This window comes from Carcharodon carcharias, chromosome 2 (assembly GCF_017639515.1).
Source record: "Carcharodon carcharias isolate sCarCar2 chromosome 2, sCarCar2.pri, whole genome shotgun sequence".
Classification (NCBI taxonomy): Eukaryota; Metazoa; Chordata; class Chondrichthyes; order Lamniformes; family Lamnidae; genus Carcharodon; species Carcharodon carcharias.
The window spans coordinates 65,482,983-65,508,043 of NC_054468.1; the positions used below are offsets into that span (position 1 = coordinate 65,482,983).

A 25,061-nucleotide genomic window follows, 5' to 3' on the forward strand; every position below is an offset into this window, starting at 1 on the left:
TTCACCCACCTCCAATATTCTCCCTCCACCTGGACCCCTCCCTCTGGATTCTTACCTTCTCTTGATCTTTTCATTGAGAACTGTCGGCGCGACATTAGTCGTCTCAATTTCTCTGCTCCTCTCACCCATTCTAATCACTCTCTTTCTGAACTTACTGCAATCCATTCTCTCATGTCCAACCCTGACATTGTCATCAAACCTGCTGACAAGGGTGGTGCTGTTGTTGTCTGGCGCACTGACCTCTACCTCGCGGAGGCTGAGCGTCAACTCGCAGACACTTCCTCCTAACTCTCCCTGGACCATGACCACACCACTGAACATCAAGCCATTGTTTCCGGGACTGTCACTGACCTCATCTCCTCTGGGGATCTTCCTCCCACAGCTTCCAACCTGATAGTCACCCAACCTCGGACGGCCAACTTCTACCTCCAACCCAAAATCCACAAACAGAACTGTCCCGGTAGACCGATCGTGTCAGCTTGCTCCTGCCCCACAGAAATCATTTCTCGTTATCTTGACTCGCTTCTCTCTCCCCTTGTCCAGTCCCTTCCCACCTACATCCGTGATTCCTCTGACACCTTACGTCACATCAACAATTTCCAGTTCCCTGGCCCCAACCGCTTCCTCTTCACCATGGACGTCCAATCCCTCTACACCTCCATCCCCCACCAGGATGGTCTGAGGGCCCTTAGCTTCTTCCTCGAACAGAGGCCCGAACAATCCCCATCCACCACTACTCTCCTCCGTCTGGCTGAACTTGTTCTCACACTGAACAATTTCTCCTTCAACTCCTCTCACTTCCTCCAAATAAAAGGTGTGGCTATGGGTACCCGTAAGGGCCCCAGCTATGCCTGTCTCTTTATGGGGTATGTGGAACATTCCTTGTTGCAGTCCTACTCCGGCCCCCTTCCACAACTCTTTCTCCGGTACATCGATGATTACTTCGGTGCTGCTTCATGCTCTCGTCGGGACTTGGAAAAATTTATTAATTTTGCTTCCAATCTCCACCCCTCCATCATTTTCACGTGGTCCATCTCTGACACTTCCCTTCCCTTCCTTGACCTCTCTGTCTCAATCTCTGGTGATAGACTGTCCACCAATATCCATTACAAACCTACCGACTCCCACAGCTACCTCGACTACAGCTCCTCACACCCCGCTTCCTGTAAGGACTCCATCCCATTCTCTCAGTTCCTTTGCCTCCGTCGCATCTGTTCCGATGATGCTACCTTCAAAAACAGTTCCTCTGACAGGTCCTCCTTCTTCCTTAACCGAGGTTTTCCACCCACGGTTGCTGACAGGGCTCTCAACCGTGTCCGGCCCATCTCCCGCGCATCCGCCCTCACGCCTTCTCCTCCCTCCCAGAAACATGATAGGGTCCTCCTTGTCCTCACTTATCACCCCATCAGCCTCCGCATTCAAAGGATCATCCTCCGCCATTTCCGCCAACTCCAGCATGATGGCACCACCAAACACATCTTCCCTTCACCCCCCTATCGGCGTTCCGTAGGGACTGTTCCCTCCGGGACACCCTGGTCCACACCTCCATCAACCCCTACTCCTCAACCCCCCCATGCCCACGCACACCTGCCCCTTCACTTCCTCTCTCCTCACCGTCCAAGGGCCCAAACACTCCTTTCAAGTGAAGCAGCATTTCACTTGCATTTCCCCCAACTTAGTCTACTGCATTCGTTGCTCCCAATGTGGTCTCCTCTACATTGGAGAGACCAAACGTAAACTGGGAGACCGCTTTGCAGAACACCTGCGGTCTGTCCACAAGAATGACCCAAACCTCCCTGTCACTTGCCATTTTAACACTCCACCCTGCTCTCTTGCCTACGTGTCTGTCCTTGGCTTGCTGCATTGTTTCAGTGAAGCTCAACACAAACTGGAGGAACAACACCTCAGCTTCCGACTAGGCACTTTACAGCCTTCCGGACTGAATATTGAATTCAACAACTTTAGGTCTTGACCTCCCTCCTCCATCCCCACCCCCTCTGTTTCTTCCCCCTTCCTTTTGTTTTTTCCAATAAATTATATAGATTTTCTTTTCCCACCTATTTCCATTATTTTTAAATATTTTTAAATCTTTTATGCTCCCCCACCCACACTAGAGCTATATCTTGAGTGCCCTACCATCCATTCTTAATTAGCACATTCGTTTCGATAATATCACCAACTTCAACACCTATTTTGTTCTGTTGTCTGTGACATCTTTTGATGATCTGCTTCTATCACTGCTTGTTTTTCCCTACAACCACACCAACCCCCCTCCACTTCTTCTCCTCCTCCTACCCTTCCCCCCCTCCCAAACACCTTAAACCAGCTTATATTTCACCCCTTCCTTGGATTCACCTAGTTCTGTTGAAGGGTCATGAGGACTCGAAATGTCAACTCTTTTCTTCTCCGCCGATGCTGCCAGACCTGCTGAGTTTTTCCAGGTAATTCTGTTTATGATAAGAGCCTGCTCATTTCCAGTCCATTGTTTAAAGTGATTAGACTAAGGAGGCTAGTGTGGCCCTCTTCAGCCTTGAGTTTAACGATTTGCTCCTCATCTACCTGAATAACTAGAATATGCCTGAATGTCTTTGGAGTAGTTCAGGAGATGGCAGCTCACACATCAACATATTAAATCATCCTGCGCAGAATTCAGAAAGATCACCAAACCCAGCCTGAAACCATTCAAGTCATCAAACCCAAGGAACTGTATATGGCTGACTCTCTTTTAAGACTCTTAAACCATTTACGTACCCTCCGTCATTGTAACTTACGTACATGCGTGCGTGTATACTTCTGCATGTGTGATAGAGTTGCAGCGAATTTTATTACTTTTATATATCAACTATTAAGTACAATAAATTCTATTTCCTTTTCTTTCAAAACTTACAAAAACACCTGTGTGTACTGTTTACAGTCACAGCACTTTAACAGTTAAACACTCATTGAATTAGTAAGCAAATTTTCTTTTAAAACACAGTCAACCAAGAGGTGGAAAGAGAAGGGTGACATTCTACTACTTCTCATCTGGCTGTGACAAGGCTTAGAGGGAACAATGTCCCGAGCTATTCACCTACCACTGCTGGTGCCTGCATGGCAGGGCATCTTATAAAAATACAGGTAACTGTTTAATCACATCCTACTGAAGAGCTGGCACATACAGAAAAGATAAATAAGAAGCTTTAAAACTGAAGAAAAGGTTAACTTAACGTTGTAGCAAATTATAAATTACTCATACCTTCTGTTCCTGCTTCTTGATCTAGATCGTCGTGATCTGTACGATTTCCCTCGATCCCGCGATCTGCTACGACTGCTTCGCTTCTTTCGGACCTCATATGACGAGCTGCTGCTAGACCGACGTCTGCGTCTGAAATATTGATAAAATACTAATTTATATTAAAATCTGTAATGATGCAGTCTCTTTAAAACCTTGTCTTAATTTAGATTTTAAAATGGTGATAGGGTTAGAAAGCATTGCAATACGAATACCTGTATCACGTTAGTCATGTGTAAATCCCCGTGACAACAGATGGGAATCCGTTTTGTCAGATTTTGGCTGGGATATCATATAAGCTGTTTAACTGCAACAGAATATTCTCATGAAGGAAGAAAGTATTGCATATACTAGCCAGCAATTCACAGGAAAACATTAACAGTTTTGTTCCTTAGCTGGTACATAACCAACAAGTTGAAAAAATGCACATAATCAATGCACATAATACACAATGTTCAACTTCAACTACAACACTATCAGATCAAAGTGTCAGCAAAACAAATATATTTGAATCTTAATCATTGATAATGCCATAGTTGTGCATATCCTAATAGTTAGTTGGTCATTTGCCCAGCCTATCAAATCAGCACAATTTGCAGGTCTGCATTCTTTTCCAGCCATGATGTACATTATCAGTATTTTATGTGCACATTGTATGACTTTCATTATTTTTCTAAGTTTTTTTTTGTCGTTATATTCAAAATTTAACAACCTGCTTTTCAACTGTTTCTATATTATTGGTCATTTCAAATGGCATGCTGGTGAAAATGTTTACATACTCTATATTATTTTACAGTATTTCTACTCACTTACAACTGCTCTATCCTTTTGCACATCACACTTTTTTGAAAATCCCAAATCTTTCCAATAGATCCCCATTCATATTTTTAATCTGATAGTGTTGTTTTATTGTCAATTTTCAACTATTATCATTTTTGAACACCGAGTGTTCATGTGAATCTACACTTTATCATCATTTTCTTCTCATTCCAGTCAGATTCAAGTGTTTGTAGCCACCATTAAACGAGCAACGTTATCACAATCTCCGCAAAATTGCACTAGCAGTCAATCCAAAAAGTGACGACTTCATTTTATAGAGTTTTATTGCAAAATGGTTCATCTTGAATGTTTCTCTGAGGAAAACACCACCATATTGGAACAAAAGCTCTCTTATTGGCACCGACACTTAAGTCGTATTGTGGTTGACAAATGAAATGTGATGCTAAGAGCTATCTACTGTGTTGCTCTTCAATTAAATCCCTTCATTTACCCATAGAATCTTTTTTGAATAAAAATAAAATATTTCTGTAAGTACATCGTTGAAAACACGAATATGCAACTGCGCAGTATTCATCATCAGCTATAATTCTCAAATACCACTCAGCATCAACAGTTTACTAAATGATTTTGATGAGCACAAAAGTAAATAAATCAAAATATCCCAGAAATTTAGGTCACCATGGTGCCAACTTTGTTGCTCAAGTTGTTTTCTGCAGCTTTTAAACTACAAGCATACATTACAATCTGCCAATGACTTCATAACCTTTCCCAGATCACCAGTTGCATTCAAATGACCAATAATATGTCAATTAGTCAATTGCGCTTCAAACTGGAATTCTTTACATGCTGAGCTGCTGGGAATCTGATGATGTCAATTTCAATTCCACCAGAAGTTGCGATTTGTACCAGGTCTATACTGCTGTTTAAACTAAAATATATCTGTAACAATGAACTAACAGTGAACTTTATGAGATAAAGAAACAAAATACCATGCTGATACAAAATGCTTTATCAAGTGAAGTATAAGTTACTGTGTCAGCCTGACTTTCCCAAGTTCATGCACAACCAAAAGCTGGAAGTTGCATTTTTTTTGTACTTGGATTTTTTTCCAAATTCAACTAGAGGAGGAAAATTACCTCTGGGAGGGATGAAATGTAAATAAGTTTCAACAGTGTGAAATCTACTCCAATTCTCAATTCCATATAACAACCACTGTGTTGCAGAGAAAACAAAGTAACAAGCATAAGTTAAGTTTCTAACTAATGAGAGTTTTCAATGCTCTTATATGAACTAAACTAGACCCACCCCGCAATCAATAGCTTTCATTCCCTATCTCAATTGTAAGAAAACCGCTTTAGATCCAAAATCCACAATAACCAGTTACCCAACTCGTTGTAAGAAGCCTAGTCACTTCCTCTGTATCTGACAATAACCATTCTTGTTTTCAAACATTTAATCTGTTTTTTAAGTCAAACAAGGAACAATATTTGGTGGTGACACATGAAAAGAAGAAATCTGGCAAAATAAAAAATGAGAGGTAAACTGAAAACCGCTTTGAAAAAAATGGGTGGCAACAGATGAATTGGTTTATTCAAAAGTGTAAATCCATAAACTAAATGAAAACCGAAATAAGATACTTTCAAGAAATCCATCATTCCATGCCGATCATATAGCGTTGTTAATTTCAGATACTTGTCAATCTTCTAGGCTAGTGTTTCCCTGTTACACTGGTTGATTTTGTAAGTAACAGATATTTTACAAAAACCCACCTTCTGTCCTTGGATCGTGAATGGGAGCGGTGAGTACGAGAGTGTGACCTTGTCCTTCTACTAGATTTTTTCCTGGTGAATGTCCTGCTATCTGAAGAACTGCTGGAAGTTGATTTCCTCCGGTGTTTCTTTTTACGACGACTTCTGGAGTCATCTTCACTGTCTGAGGAGTGACGCCCCATTTTCTAACTTCATTCAGGATTGCTTAAGAAATAAAGATAAATAATCATCATATGGGAAAGAGCATTTATTGAAGGGTTTAGCATTTGGAGTGGAGATACTTTAATTTTCCAAGTCAATTCTAAGGGATCAATTCCAATGGATCAGATCTAATTCATCGATGGTGGTGGACAATTAAATAACAAACCAGAGGAGGTTCCAATATGAAAAATTGCCAAGATATGTCCTGTCCACAAAAGAACAGGATTAATTCAATCTGGCCATCAATTACTCCATGAGTCTACTTACTCTCAATCATCAGCAAAGTGAGGATAGGTGTCACTGACAGTACTATCAAGCGTCACTTACTGAGCAATCACCTGCTTGCTGACATTCAATTTGGGTTCTGCCAGGACCACTCGGTTCCAGATCTCATTAGAACCTTGGTCCAAACAACTGAATTCCAGAGGTACAGTGAAAGTAACTGCCCTTGATATTGAGGTAGCATTTGTGAATGTGGCATCATAGAATCTCAACAAAATTTAAGTCAATGGAAATCAGAGGGAAAACTCTCCAACGGTTGGCGGCATAGCCCTGGGACAATGGTGCAGCAGTTCCTCAGAGTAGCGACCTAGAGACAAACATCTTCAGCTGCTTCATCAATGACCTTCCCTCCAACATAAAGACAGCTGTGGTGCTTTTCATTGATGATTCAGACACTGAAGCAGTACTTGCCCACATATAGCAAGGCCTGGACAACATGCAGGCTTGGGTTGATAAATGGTAAGTAACATTCACACCAAACAAGTGCCAGGCAATGGCCATTTCCAACAAGAGAGAATCCAACCATCTCACTCTGACATTCAACAGCGTTGCCATCGGTGAATCCTCCCACCATCAACATTCTGGGGGTTACCATTCACCAGAAACTCAACTGGACCTGTCATAAACAGGAAGGAGCAAGAGCAAAGTGGGGTATATAAGAGTGGTGCCAGGGATCAGCTTGTAGGTTCAGAGTGCCCTGTTCAGAAAGAAAAATTCAGGTGCGACATCACAGGAAGCAGGTAGGTGATTGGCTGGCGAGTATTTTCTCTTTTTCTCTTATCTAAGCTGGGGAATTTCAATCAGGGTAAGTAGAACATAAATTGAAATAATAAGAACATAAGTACAGTCAGAACTAGAGACATTAATTCAATTCAATTAGTTAAATATTTAATTAATTTAAACACTAAAGATGGCAAGGCAGATGATGTGCTGCGGTATTTGGGAACTCATGAATGCCAGCGTGATCCTTGGCAAACACATCTGCAATAAGTGTCTGCAACTCAAGGAACTTCGGCTCAGAGTTAATGAGATGGGAGTCCAAGCTTCAGACACTGATGCATCGGGAAGGGGGAAAGTTACCTGGATACTTTGTTCCAGGAGGCAGTCAGGCCCTTACGCTAAGTTCTTCTGATTTAATCCATGGTTAGGGACAGGAGGGTGTGGCTGCGAGTGAGACAACTATGGGGATTGAGAAGGTAGAAGTGGATGAGCCTCAGCCCTTGCAATTGTCCAACAGGTTCGAGGTCCTTGCGGCTTGTATGGACAAAAGCAGGGGCTGCAGAATGAATGAGCAAACTGACTGTGGCACCATGGTACAAGAAGCCAATCAAGTCGTGGTGGTGGGGTGTAGGTTTAATCAGAATCCAATGGTAGTTGGGGATAGACAAAGTTCCCTGTAGCAGAGAACGAGAGTCCAGAGGCTATGTTGCCTGCCCAGTGCCAGGGTTCAGGAAATCTGCTCTGGGCTAGAGAGAAACTTGAGAGGGGGAAAATCCAGTTGCCCTGGTCCCTGTAGGTATTAATGACATAGATAAGGCTAGGAAAGAGGCTCTGCTTAAGGAGCATGTGCAGCTAGGGTCTAAATTAAAAAGCGGAACCTCAAAGGTAATTATTTCTGGATTATTACCTGAGCTACAAACGAATTGGTGAAGGGTAAATAAAATTAGATAGTTGAAAGTGCAGCTCAACGATTGGCAAGGGACAAATGGGTTTCAATTCATGGGGCACTGCCACCAGTATTGGGGAACGTGGGAGCTGCACATTGGGATGGTCATCACCCGGACTGTGATAGGACCAGCGTTCTAGCAAGTCGAATAACTAGGGTGGTAGAGAGAGTCTTAGACTAAATAGTAGAGGAGAGAGATCAAGTGAGGGAAGATATGATAAATTAAAGGGAAAAGGCAAGACACAAAGCAAGGTAGCAATAAGGGTAATGATAATCAGAGTGTGGCAAGAAGAGACAGAACGTACAAACTTAAGAGTACACCAGCAGATAAGGCTGGGGGTTGCAAAACTAATAAAAAGACAAAACTAATGGCTCTGTACCTGAATGTGCATTGTATTCATAACAAAACAGATGAATCATCAGTTCAAATACAAATAAATATGTATGATCTGATAGCCATTACAAAGACATGGCTACAAGATGACCAAGCATGGGATCTGAATATTCAAGGTTATGTGACATTTCAGAAGGACAAGAATCTAGGAAAAGGTGGTGGTGTAGCTCTGTTGATCAAGGATGACATTAGTTTAATAGTGAGAGATGACCTTAGTTCTAAAGTTCAAGATGTAGAATCAGTTTGGGTCAAGATAAGAAATGAAAAAGCTAAGAAGTCACTTTTTGGAGTAGTTAAAGCTCCCCCAATGGTAACTAACATAGGATAGGGTATACAGGAAGAAATAACAGGGGGCTTGTGAGAAAGATATGGTGATAATCATGGGCGATTTTAATCAGCATATAGACTGGATGAATCAGATTGGCAAAGGTAGTCTTTGGATAATTAGTTTCTTGGAGCAGCACATTCGAGAGCCAACCAGAGGGATCGATATTCTGACTTGGTAATGTGCAATGAGACAGATCAATTAATAATCTCATAGTAAAGACATCCCTAGGTAACAGTGATCATAATATGATTCAATTTCACATTCAGTTTGAGGGAGAGAGGAGTGGGTCTAAGATTAGTGCTTTAAACTTAAATAAGGGCAATTATGAGAGCATGAACACAGAGCTGGCTAAATTGAACTGAGAAATTAGGTTAAGGTGATGCAGTGGCAGACATTTAAGGATATATTTCATGACACTCAACAAAGATACATTGCAGTGAGAAAGAAAGACTCTAGGAGCAGGACTCACCATCTGTGGCTAAGTTAACTACAACATTAAATTGGAAGAAAAAACATGCAATTCCATGAAGAGTAGTGGCAGGACAGAAAGAATGACTAAAAAAGTAATAAGGAAAGAGAAATTAAAGTATGAGAGAAAGCTAGCTAGAAAAATAAAAACAGATAGTAAGAATTTTACAGGTATTTAAAAAGAAAAAAAGGCTCTAAGGTGAGCATTGGTCCTCTAGAGAGAGAATCTGGGGAAATAATAATGGGCAACAGGGAAATCCCGGATGCATTGAACAGATATTCTATGCCTGTCTTCACTGTAGAAGACACAAATAACATCCCAGAAAATTACCATAACTCAAGAGGTGAAAGGGAGAAACTTAAAACAATTACAATAATCATGGAAAGGGTACTTGGAAAAATTATTGGAACTAAAGTCTGACAAGTCCTCAGGTCCTGATGGATTTCATCCTAGGGTCTAAAAAGAAGTGGCTGCTATGATAGTGGATGCATTGGTTCTACTTATCCAAAATTTCCCTAGATTCTGTAAAGGTCCCAGAGGTTGGAAAATTTAGGCAAATGCAACTCCCCTGTTCAAAAGAGGGAAACAGAAAGCAAGAGACTATAGGCCAGTTAGCCGAATATTTGTCATAGGGAAAATGCTGGAATCTATCATTAAGGAGGCTATAGCAAGGCACTTAGAACATCATATTGCAATCAGGCAGCGTCAACATGGTTTTTTGAAAAGGAAATTGTGATTCACTAATTTATTAGTGTTCTTTGAGGATGGAACAAGCACCTTGGATAATGGGAAACCTGTAGGTGTGATGTATTTGTATTTCCAAAAGGCATTTGAGAAGGTGCCATATCAAAGATTACAGCACAAAATAAGAGCTCATGGTGGAGGGTTTAACATATTAGCATGGATAGAGGATTGTTTAGCAAATAGGAAGCAGAGAATAGGGATAAATATGTCATTTTCGGGTTGGCAAGATGTAACAAGTGGGGCACCACAGGGATCAATGCTGGAGCATCAACTATTTACAATCTATGTAAATGACTTGAACGATGGGACCAAACATATGGTTGCTAAATTTGCCAATGACAGCAAGATAAGTAGGAAAGCTGTCAAGAGGATATCATGAGTCTGCAAAGGGGCATAGATAGGTAAGTGAGTGGGCAAAAATTTGGCAGATGGATTATATCGTGGGAAAATGTGTTGTCCACTTTGAAGAATAGAAAAGCAGAATATTATTTCAATGGAGAGAGATTGCAGAACTCTGCAGCACAGAAGGATCTGGGTATCCTGGTATTTGAATCACAAGAAGTTAGTATCCAGGTACAGCATGTGATCGGAGGGCAAATGGAATGCTGTTTACTGAAAGGGAAATGGAATATAAAGGTAAGGAAGTTTTGCTACAGCTGTACAAGGCGTTGGTGAGAACACATCTGCAGTCCTGTGTAGAGTTTTGATCTCCTTATTTAAGAAAGGATATAACTGCATTAGAAGCAATGCAGAGAAGGTTCACTTGAATGATTCCTAGGGTGAAGAGGTTGTCTTATGAGGAAAGGTTGGGTCTGTATCCATTGGAGATTAGAAGAATGAGAGGTGAGGGAACTTGAAAGGGGTGCATGCTGAAAGGATGTTTCTGTCGGTGTGAGAGACTAGAATGAGGGGACAACAGTTTAAAAATAAGACGGAGATAAGGAGAATTTTTTTTCTCTCAAAGGGTTTTACCTATGCAATTCTCTTCCCCAGAGAGCAGGGTCGCTGAATATTTTTAAGGTTGAGTTGGATAGACTCACTTGTCAGTCAAAAATCTAAGGGGTCAGGGGGAAACAGGAAAGTAGAGGCCACAATCAGATCAGCCATGATCTTATCAAATGGCAGAGCAAGCTCAAGGGGTCGAATAGCCTACTCCTGCTCCTAATCCATATGTTTGTACGTATGTATGTTTGTACCCAAATCCTGTGGTTACAAATGCAGGTCAGAGGCAGAGAATTCTGGGCAAGTATCTCACCCCCTAACTCCTCAAACGCTGTCCACTATCTTTCAGGCACATGTCAGGAGGATGATGAAATGCTTTCCACTTGCTTGGGTGAGTACAGCTCCAACAACACCCAAGTAACTAGACATCATCTTGGACAAAGCAGACCAGTTTCAGCGTCTTAAACAATCACTTCCTCCAGCACTGGCACACAGTGGCAGCAGCGTGTCTATGATCTGCAGATGCATTGCAGCAACTTGCCAAGGTTTTTACAATAGCACCTTCCAAACCCAAGGCCACTAGAAGAACAATGGCAGCAGAAGCATGTGAACACCACTATCACCCGCAAGCTCCCCTCCAAGTTACACACCATCCTGACTTGGAGCTATACTGCCATACATTCACTGTTGCTGAGTCAAAATCCTAAAATTCCCAACCTAACAGCACTTTGGGTGTACCTACGCTGCATGGGCTTCATTTGTTGAAGTGGTCGACTCACCAACACCTTCTCAAGGACAATTAGGGATGGGCAGTAAATGCTGCAATGCTCACATCACGTGAATGAATGAAAAAAGCAGGTCCAAAATTACAAAATGTTCAATCCCATCAGTTCTTGTCCGACTACACTTAACTTGTACTTCCAAAGAGTTGAAATCAAACAATTTTGATATCTATTTTTTCTAGCAAATACTAATTTTTTAGTGAAACCATTAAGTAGTCATGATCTGCCAACATATTTGCAGCTGCAACTTACAACCTCATAAGTTTGGGTCTGCTTTACATTTTCTTCTAAGGTACAGCAGTGCAGGTTGCTCCCATAAACATTCTGCATATTTTATGAACAAACGGATTCATCTACCTATTCAATTATGGTGATGCAATTCAAGTGTATGACAATTGGACACCCTATCTATGCCTTTAGTTGTGTGGTTAAGCTTCAGGATTGGCATTTGGATGTATATGGTAGGAAGCAGCATAACCTCACCTTATCAAATCATGAAGGTAAGTCTACACAAGTTTGCTTTTCCCCACAAGTCTTGCAGATGCTTTGAGAGGGTAAGAAATATGCTCTGTGAAAATTATTTTAAATCCTGTGGACTGGATCTATGTATTTTTTTTTCTAAATAATCACATTTTTAACAATGCAATTTTTTACCATTTGGAGAGTTTGGTGGGCATCCTGTGGTCTCTGCTGTATAATACCACAGTAAACAAACAATTGTTAGTGCTGCAGCACCCAACTGCATTCAAAGCAGGTGGAAAGCTATAAAGTTTCAGTTCATTTGAGAGTTTGTTGATGCAAACTACTTTTATGTTGTGAACATATATTAGAAGAATTGTGAAAAAGCCCAAATCATAACATTAAGGGTACAGCCATATTGCAACCATTGATCTCAGTTTGGGTCTTGAACAGGAGTAATTTTTCAGCAGCGTCTGTAAAACCTATCAAATCAGTTTCATACCTGTTAGCAATTTTACTAAAATATGAATGATGCACCATATTGAATTATTTTTCTTCTCCTGCGCAGCCATCATTCAACAATTATGTACAGTATTATGATTCCTACCTTGATGTACCACAGATATTAAAAAAGAACATGTATTTTAACTTTCTAACTGCTAAAGTCTGTAATTAAGAATTTTATTGTCCTGTGGTAAATTAAACTAAGAAAATAGCCTACATGGAAATGAAAATAAACTGGAATTCCTCAGTGAGAACAAACTGAAGCTACAACAACGGCCAGGATTTTCCGTGCCCGTTGGCGTCAGGTGAGTTTGGTGGCGTGAGCGGACAATATTGCAAGAAAGCCAAAAATCAGTTTCACGACGTCATGAAACCAGTTTGTGATCGTCCGCCCCACCCGCCGATGGTACGGCACGTTCCCACCAACAGACATCTGGAACCTCATAGTAATACATTAGCATATCTTTAAGACAAAAACAGAATTACCTGGAAAAACTCAGCAGGTCTGGCAGCCGAAGCTGCCAGACCTGCTGAGTTTTTCCAGGTAATTCTGTTTTTGTTTTGGATTTCCAGCATCCGCAGTTTTTTGTTTTTAGCATATCATTAAGGCCAGCTCGCTGGACTCATCCTCTCCCCCCCCACCGCTGGATCATCAGCCCAGGTCGGCAGGGAAACACGCCAACGTGTTTCACAACAGCATATAAAAGGCGTGCACTTGGCAGGCTGCACTTCAAGGTTTGGTTGCCTACCTTGCTTCAGTCAGCGCTCGCAGTCATCAGCACCAGGCTTCACAGATAACACTACATCACTTTTAGGGGAGCTCACTGGTTTAGGGGGGCTATCAGATCAGCCATACATGAGTGGCTGCAGGGCAAGGTCTTGCTTGGGGAAGGGGGAGAAGTGGCCTCAAGCAAGGGAAGAGGCTGTAGGACAAGTCTGTTCTGGGATAAGAGGGTATCCCAGGGCGTTTGTGGGGCACGTGTTGATCAGTGCAAGTGGCCTCATGATGGTGACGGCTGAGGAGGCAGTCTCCAGAGGAGATGAGGCCAGATGGACATGTGAGGGTATGTGTGTGAGAAGGCGTGGTGATGTCCCTTGAGCTGGCAGTGAGGGAGGTGCCAGTGAATATGTCACGGGTTTTAGTGTGTGAGTTTAGAATGATGAGATGGTTGCCATACCCTGACTGCATGGATGAGATCATTCATCTTCTATCTGCATCGGATAGCCAGCCTCTTCTATGCAACATTGGCACTAATCACTGCCATCGCCTACCAAGCCGGAGTAGTAATGTAGCTGCCCCTCCTGTGGCCAGAGCGGGGGTGGATGACATCACAGCGGGCCTCCATGGCATTCAAAAGGTACTCGAGGGCTGCAGTCTTCTTGCCTTTTGGGGCAATGTTTTCTTTGCTGCAGTTCTGGGCTGGAAGCAGTGAGTGCCGCTATACTTTAAATGTGGTGCCTGGCGTGTTGAAGCAGCAAGATGAGAGCATGGCAGGCAAATCAGAGCCTGCCTACTGTCAAAACAGCTTGTTTCCCAGGAATGCATAAGTAACGTGGCGGGTTTGGGACAATACTGCATGAAAACCCACAGAAACATCGTTTTACCCGCCCGCTACCACAATTAGTTCAAATCAGGGACAATTCTGCCCAATGTCCATAATAGTGAGTAAAGCAAATCAGACACTGGGTTGTGTTAAAAGATCAATATTGAGTCAAAATGGTCACGCAATCTTGTTGTTTTATATCTCATTGGTTCAACCGCACTCAATGAAGTTCTGGTCATCACTGGGTCAAAAATGTATCGTAGCTATTGAAGGGATACAAAATAGAGCAACCAGAATGATTGAGGGAATGGAAGGATTGCATCAAGAAACTTATTTAAATTGGGAACATTCTCACTGGAAAAGAGGTTAAGAGGCAATATGATGCTGCTTTTAAGATTCGAAAAAGACCAGATAATGTAGACTCTGACAATCTATTCTGTCTTGCCCAGAACAGCAGAACCAGAGGAAACCCTTAAAGCAGGGTAAATTCTAAACTAAGGAATCATTATTTCAGTGAATGAGTGCTCAATCTATGGAGACAGTGAAAGCTGATAATATTGATTCCTTCAAATATAGGTTAGGTAGTTTTTTTCCAGAAAATTAGATATACTGTATATGATTAATGTGAGATATTATGTGACAACTCTCGTATGCTTGGAAAGAACAGGCGACTATGGACCTATGGTTCCCAAATCTTTCTACCACTGAGATTTTCCCTCCACTTATGTCGGGGTTTATTGCCAACAAACTGATAAGCGATTATCATGATTAATCAACAGCTCCATTATCATTGAATCATGATGTTATGATCCACAGCTGAGGTTATCCCTGGACAAGCCTGATCCCAGAGTGGAAAACAGCTTGATAGATCCTAACTTTTATTTGTTTGTTTCGCTACTTGGAGAGCAGCCACTGAACAGAGTCCCAGAGTCAGTTGATGAACTTTTAACAAAAGAAATCTATTCAACAAGAAAAGATGAACTATATTACAATACTCCTTCACCCACAACCACACCTTTACAAATCTATACAGATTTGTAAGGATAATACAAGTTACAAAAGCTATCTTATATTTTAATATTCACAGTAAATACACAGTCTATGTAAACCTATGGCAACCTGTGGTCAGACACACCACACTCTGAAACCAAATGACAGATGCCACCTCAGCCAGATGCTATGGATCTCTCCTCAACTCCCCCCAGACACTTGTCACACCATGAGCCAACCAGTCTCACTGAACTCTGTCTTTTACACAAGGGTTTCCAATCTCCACTCTCTAAGGACTCGCCTTGGAATCTTTTCCCAAACCGACACTTTCTCTCGGATGCCTTCTGCAAGGGTTCACCATCTAAGGTTTCGAACTCTACTTCAAGCTTTGTTCCCCACACTCTCTCTCACCGACTCAGCCAACAACAGTACCAATGCTTCACATGCCCACAGCAAAGAGTTAAAGACTTTCAGTTGTGTCTTTGGACCTTCTTGCAAGCTGCTCTCACTTTAAATCTGCTTTCTGCAGCTTTGGTCTCTTTAAATCTGAAGCTTGGAGCCTCTCGGCTCCTCCCTCTTAACTTCACTCAAAAGGACCTTTTCCAGGTTCCTGTCCTTCCTTGGACCAGAAGGTCTGCTTGGAATTTTCCTCTATTTTGTTTCATTTCTTTGGCCTTAGGACCTTTTGGTTCTTTTGGGAAATCTGCAGCTCCCTCTCCCAGTGTCCAGTCTCTCTGGGGTCTTGGCTTCAAACTGAACTTAAAATTGCTGCTTGTTTAGTTTTCCTGTGCATGTGCCAGTGGGTGGGACCTGCCACTCTGGACCCCTTGTTTGTTTACCTTGGTTGCAGCCGTGATAAAAAAAAGCCTCATTAGAAATTCAGGTACCTTTTTAAAGTGAAACGAAAACTCAATTTGACCTTTCTTAATACACTGGGACAGAAATACAAATCAAATTTAAACTTTAAAGCTAAAACTCATTCCTAACACACACAAATGTCAATATAACTTACTTAAACTATCTCTATTTCCTAACAATGATAACTACAGGGACCTCAACCCCTTTTCATCTAGCAATATCTATGTTCCTGAATTTCTTCTAACATGCGAGGTATTTTTCCCAGCTGTAACTTCTGTGAAACAAACAACCATTTGTGTGTACTCCAGTATTTTAGCTTACCACATTTTAAAATTCTTTTTGTGAAAATCCAAGGTTGAATAGAAGTTATGTCTATGTCCATTTAGATTTAACTAAGACAATATCAATATTATCAATTAAATTTAGCCAGATATGGCTTTATGTAGAAAGCTAGCTGCCTTCCTCATTAATGCCAATATTTGAGTTTTGAATTTTGGTAAAGGAATGATGCACAACATTCAAGATACTACATTCATTTCAAATCTAACAGGCAGATCTCTTCAAATATTTTAATAAAAGGATTTGATTACGTTAGATGACAATTTTTATACCAGTTACCATACAATATTCTAATAAAATATCTAGTTGGGGAACTTGAAGCTTGCTTTTATAATTTTTCTAATAACCTAATTAGCAATTGAAATGTCTATTACTTGGTATGTAGTACCTCTTCATGATGTTCAAATACTCCATCCTCCTCAAAAGAATATAACAGAAGCATGACTAGACCATAAGGCCCTTCAAGCCTACTCCATCATTCAATACGATCATGGCTGATCTTCTGCCTCAACTCCACTTTCCCACTTGCTCCCCATATTCCTTGACTTCCCAGGATATCAAAAATCTATGTGTCTCAGCCTTGAAAGTATTCAAAGATCTTGCCTTTGTCTCATATCCCTTCCCTTACACTCTGTGCAGTGTCTTGGGATGTTGTCTACATTAGAGACTGTGTAAATCTTCATTTCAACTCCTAAATGTCCCAACGTGGCAAACACCTGCTTTCTTCTCCCATTTCTGCAGGGTTCTCAAGAATGCTGCTGCTTGGCCACCATTTTCAACTCTATGAAATGGCTTGCAATGTTTTATAGAAATGTATATTCTATTTGTAATATAGTATGATGGTTTCTCAACAAGTACTATGCACTGTTCTGTTTCAATATCATTTTTGAATGCAAAATGAAGAATGAGATACCATTAATTAAGCACTTAAGAAGAGGGAAGGCATGTGAAAAAAATATCCTGGCAAACTTAAAAATGAAAAAGGTGAACATTTAATTAAAATCATGACTATTTAATGACAAACTAATTCTGTTATGTTAACTTTTTTTTAATAAGTATGGAACAATACAGAGCACAGACAAAATAGATATTGCTTAAGTTACAAAACATATGAATCACCAAAGAAAAGGTCAGTCTTATATGGTTTAGAAATCAGTGATCTAAAAATATATTAATGCTGAACTCCCCTTATTCCCATCATCAAAAGTGTTGTAAAGTGCCAGGTTACAAGTGTCATTTCTCACCTCTGAGTTGACGATCATGGGTTCATGCTATAGGATTTAAGCACATAATCTAGGCTGACACTTCAGTGCACTGACAGCTTCATTGGATATGCTATCTCTCAGATGAGAGAATAAACAAGATTTTATACAAGGGAGCTCTTCACAGTATCCTGTCGAATATTTACCCCTCAACCAGCATCAAAACGGATTAATTATTTGTCTAATTGATAAAAACAAAAAAACTGTGGATGCTGGAAATCCAAAACAAAAACAGAAATACCTGGAAAAACTCAGCTGGTCTGGCAGCATCGGTGGAGAAGTTCTTTTGAAGGGTCATGAGGACTCGAAACGTCAACTTTGCTCTTCTCCATCAATGCTGCCAGACCTGCTGAGTTTTTCCAGGTATTTCTGTTTTTGATTGTCTAATTGATACTGTGGTCCTTGCTATGCACATAGCAGCTGCCATCTTTGTCTGTGTGGACAGGTTTGGAAGGTCTGAAGGATGCTATACAAGTGCAATTTATATTTTTTCTCTGTTTTAGCTGCTTTATGTTTAGTCTATTGCACATTCTGCATCAATGTAAAATAGTTTTCATGCCAATATCAATCCAAGGATCACAGTATAACACCAAAATATCACTATGCCCAATTTAAAGCAATACTTAGTTTTTGTGGCGCCGAGATACCACCTGGAGGGGATATTAATGCTGGGCCATTACTAAAGATCTGTCTTATTATACCAGATGGAATGTAACATAAAGGCATGCACACATCCATGCCAAGCACTTGAGGTATTTTCAAAAAGGGACAGACATAATGCACGATGCTACTTAAATGCAATAACATATACTTTAAAATCTCAAATATATTTATATTACCAAGTTGTCAAAAACATACAAAGATGGGTGTAGGCATGCAAAAACATCTACTTCACAAAAGATGCCTGCATTTCCTCAACTGCTCATGCACAGGATTCCACAAAATACCGTTAGAAGCTCAAATGAAATGGCATGCCCAGCACATTAGCTAGCACTATTCCAAACTGTACTGATGCCATGCGCAAAGCGCAGTATAAGTGCAACATCCATCCATCACCTGAGCCATAAAAATAAAGCAGAATGAAAATGAGAAAGGATACATTAATTTTGAATGCTGCTCCTACACATGTCCAGCTCTCCTTGTTTGCTGCATGTATTATAGTGGTCTATTAAGCATGCTACAATCTTTCACTCAAAATATTTGCACAACTTGATAACGTAACTTTTAGGGTAGGAGGTTGCTTACATGTTTCAAGATCATGGAATTTTTAAGTGCATTCCATCTAAATGAAATATATCCTACATGCAAGATGTTGCTATAAAGCAAGTAAAATTTACCATTTATTACACATTGAAAACAACAGTTTGTGAACAACTTATTGGTTCTCACAATGCATAGGGATTCAGCAAATCCCAATTACAATTGTGTCATAAATGAATACCTAGAGAAATGGCACTAGTTTAGCAATTTGGAAGCAAACTTCAAGTACACTGCACCAGTGTTACTTTTACTGAGGCAACAACTGCATTTATAACAAAAAGGGAAAATGGATACATTCCAAATTAACAGTGTTCAGGTTCAGAGTGGGAGCTTGGGGAAACGTGACAGAGGGAAGCAGCATGAGTCCAAACCAAAGCCATGCTACTATCTTTCTAAATGCATTCTACTCATATGATGCAAACTCAATAATCAAAATGATCTGCAAATTTGGTATCAGGGCAGCGTGAGTATCTAGACAAAGAAGCAACTAAGCAAAGCTGAGAGAAACAAACAGTGAAAAAACACACAAGTGAAGAGGGCACTCAGTAGAGTGTTGTGTTAACTCAACATTATTATTACACAGCTCTTCCTTGAGGATTTTCCCTCCCTGATTGATGCTCCATAACTAGCCAAGTGGTTATGGTACTGGGCTTGTAACCCCAAGATCAAGAGTTCAAATCTCACAATGGCAAACCATGAAACAATGTAACTTCATCTGAAACAGATGGAAACGGGTTTGTACTCGAAAGAGTTACAAAGCTGAAAAAAATATTTTTATTAAGAACTTCCATCTCACTGAGGAGGCTCCAAGCCAATCCACATCCAACAACCTGCTCACATTTTGACAACTGTGACAAATTGCACCACAGCAGCTGAGACAATCCACAACATTTAAAACAATCAACAACATTCTAAATCAAACAACATAAAACATTTGAAAAAAAAAGTCAATTCACTCAGTCTCATAAAAAGGGAGGCAGTGGCATAGTGATAATGTCACTGGGCTAGTAATCCAGAGGCCCAGGCGAATGCTCTGGGGACATGGGTTCATATCACGTGATGGCAGCTGGTGGAATTTAAATTCAACTAATAAATCTGAAAAGCTAGGCTCAAGTCATGGTGACCACAAAATAATTGCCGATTATCATAAAAACCCATTTGACAGCATTTGACCAAGTGTGGCATCAAGGAGCCAAAGCTAAACTGAAATCAATGGGAATCAGGAGGGAAACTCCCCACTGGCTGGAGTCGTACCTAGCACAAAGGAACTTGTGGTATTGGAAGTCAATCAACTCCATGCCAGTACATCGCCACAGGAATTCTTCACAGCAGTGTCCTAGGTCCAACTATCTTCAGCTGCTTCATCAATGATCTTCCCCACATCATAAGTGGAAATGTTCACTGATGATTGCACAATGTTTAGCACCATTTGCAACTCTTCAGATACTGAAACAGTCCTTGTCCATATGCAGCAAGACCTGGACAACAGTCAGACTTGGGCTGATAAATGGTAAGTAACATTCATGCCACACTAGTGCCAGGTAATGACCATCTCCATCAAGAGCGAATCAAATTCTCTCTCCTTGACATTCAATGACACTACCGTTGTGGAATCTTCCACCATTGATCCTGGGGTTACCATCGACCAGAAACTGAACTGGATCAGCATATAAATACTATGGCTACAGGAGCAGGTCCAAGGCTAGAAATTCTGCGAGGAGTAACTCATCACCTGATTCCATTTACAAGGCATACGTCAGACATGTGATGGAATATTCTCCATTTGCCTGGATGAGTGCAGCTCCAACAACACTCAAGAAGCTCGACACCGTCTCAGACAAAGCAGACCACTTGATTGGCACCCAACCACCACTTTAAACATTTACTCCCTCCACCACTGAGGCACAGTTGCAGCAGTGTGCACCGATCTCCAAGGTGCACAGCAGCAACTCAAGAAGGCACCTTAAGCCACATCTTCCAAACCCGCGGTCTCTACCACCGAGAGGCATCAGGACAGCAGATGCATGGGAGCACCACCACCTGCAAATTCTCCTCCAAACCACACATCATCCTGACGGAACTATATTGCTGTTCCTTCACTGTCGCTGGATCAAAACTCTGGAACTCCCTTCCTAATAGCACTGTGGATGTACCTAGGCCACATTGACTGCAGTGGTTCAAGAAGCCGTCCCACCAGCACTTTCTCAAGGGAAATTAGGGATAAGCAATAAATGCTGGCCCAGCCAGTGATGCCCACATCACATGAAAGAATTTTTAAAATCTCCTGGTGTTAACGGATCCTTTAAAAGATTTCAGGGTCTGAATATTTATCCGCAACTTTTCCAAAAACATATCAGTTCTCCCTTGGGCCATATCCTATGTACCAAGCTTTGTTATAATCTGCCCATTAGCTTTAAGATATATTGTTTACAGACAGAACTATTAACAAACAGGGGCAAAAACATTACCTCCTCAGCTCTTTAGTTATGCACATGCATGTTCCGCACCAAGTCTCGTGGCAGGATGGACAGGAAGTCAGGCGCCCCACCATCATGTCCAGGCACTATATTTAAAAGGCACCCAAACAAGCCTTCACCAATGGGTAGGGCGAGCAGAAGGCAGCAAACCACAGCTCGCTGCTTCAGCAACACATCCTTCTCCTGGAGGCAGTGCATGAAAAGTGGGACAGCCTCCTCCCCAGGGATGACCACAAGAGGCCACCCCAGCTGACCACTGTGATCCAGGAGCAGGTAGCCAAGGTGGTCAGCATCTACAGGATGCAGAGGAGCATTGCCCTGTAGTGTGGGAAAAGGGTTAATGATTTAATCCACGCTGCTAGGGTAAATGAACCTTCTACCCTTCCAAACCACCTCACCACTCGTTTGTGTTTGTCCCATTGGATCTGGGCATCGCTGGCTAGGCCAACATTTCTCTTGTCCATCCCTAAATGCCACTAATAAGGCTGCTGCCTTATTGAACTCCTACCGTGCATGTGTTGTGCTATTAGCAAGGCAACTGCAGGATTTTCATCCAGTCAGAGTGAAGGCACAACCATGGGCTGTGCAGAGCAACTTGCAGGTGCTGCTAATCCCACGCATCTGCTGCCCATGTCTTTCTAGCTGGTACAGCTCATGGGGTTGGAAGATGTTGTTCAAGGAGCCTTGAGTACTTGTTGCATCTTGTACATGGTACACACTGCTGCCACTGTAAGTTGGTGGTGGAAGGACTGAATGTTGAGGGTACTGGATGGGCTGTCAATCATGCATTGCCTGGATTGTGTCCAGTTTCCTGCATGTTCTTGGAGCTGCACTCACCCAGGCAACTGGAGACAATTCTATCTTAATCCTCACTTTTGCCATGCACATGGTGGTCAGGTTTTGGGGAGTCACGAGGTCAGTTAGCAGCCACAGAATTATCAGCCTGTGACATGTTCTTTCATCGTACGTGCTCACAATCCATCTATCTGTCTTTGTGCAGGGGAAGGCAGCCCACAACAGGAGGGAGAGAGAGAGAAAACAGGAGGGGGTGCCTGAACTCAAGCCCCTCACACAATTCAAACAGCAGGCTGCCAAACTGGTGGGGGAGGGGAGATCATGTCTGTGCCGCCGGCGAGGGTTGGCCTCCCCCAAGCGTCTCATGAGGAAGCATGCATAATCCAGACAGCCTCAGAAAATCAAGGTAATTACTGAATGCCTAGTTTGAACCAGCTTCTCTCCTCTCTCCATTCTAGGTGCCAGCAGAGAGTGAGGCCAGCCCCCAGCAGACCTCAGAAGAGGACAACATTACACCTATACAGCTGTCACAGCATTCACCAGCCCAAAGGCACACACCTCGGTGGGTCATATTATAGTTTAGGCTTAGGCTCACACTCTGGTGTTCACCATATGGATACATGTCCACATTAGGAGGGGGTAATGACACAGTGTCTCTGGAGGTCACGTGCTCACTAAGTGAGTGAGAGGATGAGCCTCGAAGCGGCCATGGAAAGGATGCTGGAGAATAAGTGAGACTCGGGGGAACATTAGGCAGAGACCTATAACACAGCAGCATATGAGGCGGAGGAATGCATCCACATGCTTTCTGATGTAGCAGCTCCAACATATGCACGCATCAAAGTCACCATGGGGAGGATGGCAGACACCATGGAGAACCTGGTCCAGTGGAACACCCAGTTCCTGCTGGAGATGCACTTGGGCTTGCACTTCATTGCTGTAACCATAGGTGAGCTTTCACAGTGGCTACGCAAGAGGGGGAAGGGACACCTTGAACTCTCTCCAGGTGCCTCTTCTCCTCAAGGAATCAGGGAGGGACCCTTAGGCACCCAAAGGGAGGGAGAATATTTGACAGACACCGCAGGGGCATCCAAGGAAAGTTCCAAGGATGTCTAGGCATTCTCAATCCCCACTGCCTGTGACCTCTTCAACTCCAGCTGCTCTGGCCGTGAAGGGTGCACCTGCCCCTGAGCAGGAGAACCAAAGCACGCCGGTGCCCTCCGGGCCACAGCCCTCTAGAGGGCACCCGCTGAAGTCATCACAGACAACAGGGCGTGATAGTCCGCAGGCTGCCTCCACCTCTGCTGCGGATATCGGGGATGCATCTAGACGTACTGGCAAAGGAAAACTAAGTAGCACTGGTGGCACAGGTGTTCAATCATTGTACACAGTTTTTGCACTCCCAAGTAAATGTTATGCTGCACTGTTTGGAAGTCTCCTAGATTCATTCTTGCTGCTAATAAGTTTAGTGGTCATGGACATTCCACCCCTTCCGGGGTGGGGGTGGGAGTGGGGGGCGGGAGTTGGGGGGTGGGTGGGTGGTGGGTTGGGGGGGGGGGGGGGGGGGGGGGGGGTGTTGGTGAGTGGTGGTACCAAGGATGGGTCTTCCGCTCCTTAAAATATGGCTCCTTAAAATATGACATTGCTATTTGACAAGTTAATGACTGGCATGTGCGAGACACCTCCCACTTACACGATTCCACTTGCGTTCACGACCTTCAATGGAAAGGCTTATCACATGAAACTTTGTCAGGCACATCCATTTCCCCAGGAGGTTGGAGATTTGCAGTTGTCACTTGGCTGCCATTTACCTGCATGCCCCTTGTAAGCAACCTCCCTGCCTCCCCTTATTCCCTAACTCTGACTGGAGCCGACGTCAATGGCTCAAAATGAACTGCTGCTCTAAACCTTGCTGGGATTTCAGTATTGTGAGAACCCTCTGGGCCAGACCTGCTGCCTGTGGCTTTCACCAAATGGTGAGGAATAGCAAATGAGAAAGCTCTCATACAGCCTCCACATGTTTACTAGGGTTTCCCTTTATTTGTCCAGTTGTGCTGGCCTTTAGCTCTGAGAAGACCCTCCCACCACCTTGATATTTTGCAGTTAGACATTGAGGGTGTTGCCTTGGTCTGCAGCTGGCTGAGTCGCAGGACGGTCCGTCTATCATTTCAAACAGTCTCCATCATCTTTATGCTCTCCCTATCACCGACCAACTTCACCCACCATCATCGTCGATATCCCCCAATATCACCTTCACTCTCCCCTGATAACCCTTGAGCCTCCCCAGCATCACCCTGTTAATTTGGCCATGCCTTCCCACCTCACTGAGCCCACCCCAGTCACCATTCCTATGTCCACCCTGACTCTCCCTGCTCCCGAAATCGGTGCCACAATTCTTGTGTCCCTCAAAGACCACGCGGATGAGAACTATACACACCATACCCAGGCTCTGAATATTCCATCCTACTGCATCCCACTTCCCGCTCTCAGTCACCATTCCCTCCTATCACCAGTAGCCCCAAAATTGCAACGCCGACTCCTCCCTCTGAAACACTCTGGCTCTGCCCCACCCCAGCCTCTTCCCCTTCATGCCTTCTCCCCTCACTCCCTAAACAGACTCTCTATCTCAGTCTCCTCTGCATAGCTCCACTCCCACCTCCCTCCTCCTCCACCCAGCCCCTCCCCCCTCCTCCGACCAGCCCCTCCCCTCCCCCTCAGCCCAGCCCTCCCACTTTTCATGATTTTGCAAGTCAGAGTTGCTAGTTAGCTTGTTTCGCCAGCATAAAAGGCGTACACCTAAACATCTTTTTTCCTTCCCCCTAACCTCACACTCACTTTCTGGCACATTTTTCATGAGTTTGTCAATTGGTGAAGGATGTTGCTTAGCAGCTCAAAGCTACGACACCTAAAAAAAAACACAACTTTTTCCAGCCCCTTTTACTGCA

General features: G+C 42.7%; 1 protein-coding gene across 2 annotated transcripts in view; it reads right to left on the minus strand.

The window, feature by feature from the left end:
* Window positions 1-25,061, minus strand: part of rsrc1 (arginine/serine-rich coiled-coil 1) — a 468,003-nt gene that overhangs the window by 421,885 nt on the left and 21,057 nt on the right. For both annotated transcript variants that reach the window (XM_041176225.1, XM_041176232.1), the window contains 2 exons: window positions 5,821-6,024; window positions 3,236-3,364 (listed from right to left, as the gene is read on the minus strand). In XM_041176225.1, the coding sequence (XP_041032159.1) occupies window positions 3,236-3,364; window positions 5,821-6,002 (311 nt within the window). In that variant the 5' untranslated portion in view covers window positions 6,003-6,024. The remainder of the gene's footprint in view (window positions 1-3,235; window positions 3,365-5,820; window positions 6,025-25,061) is intronic.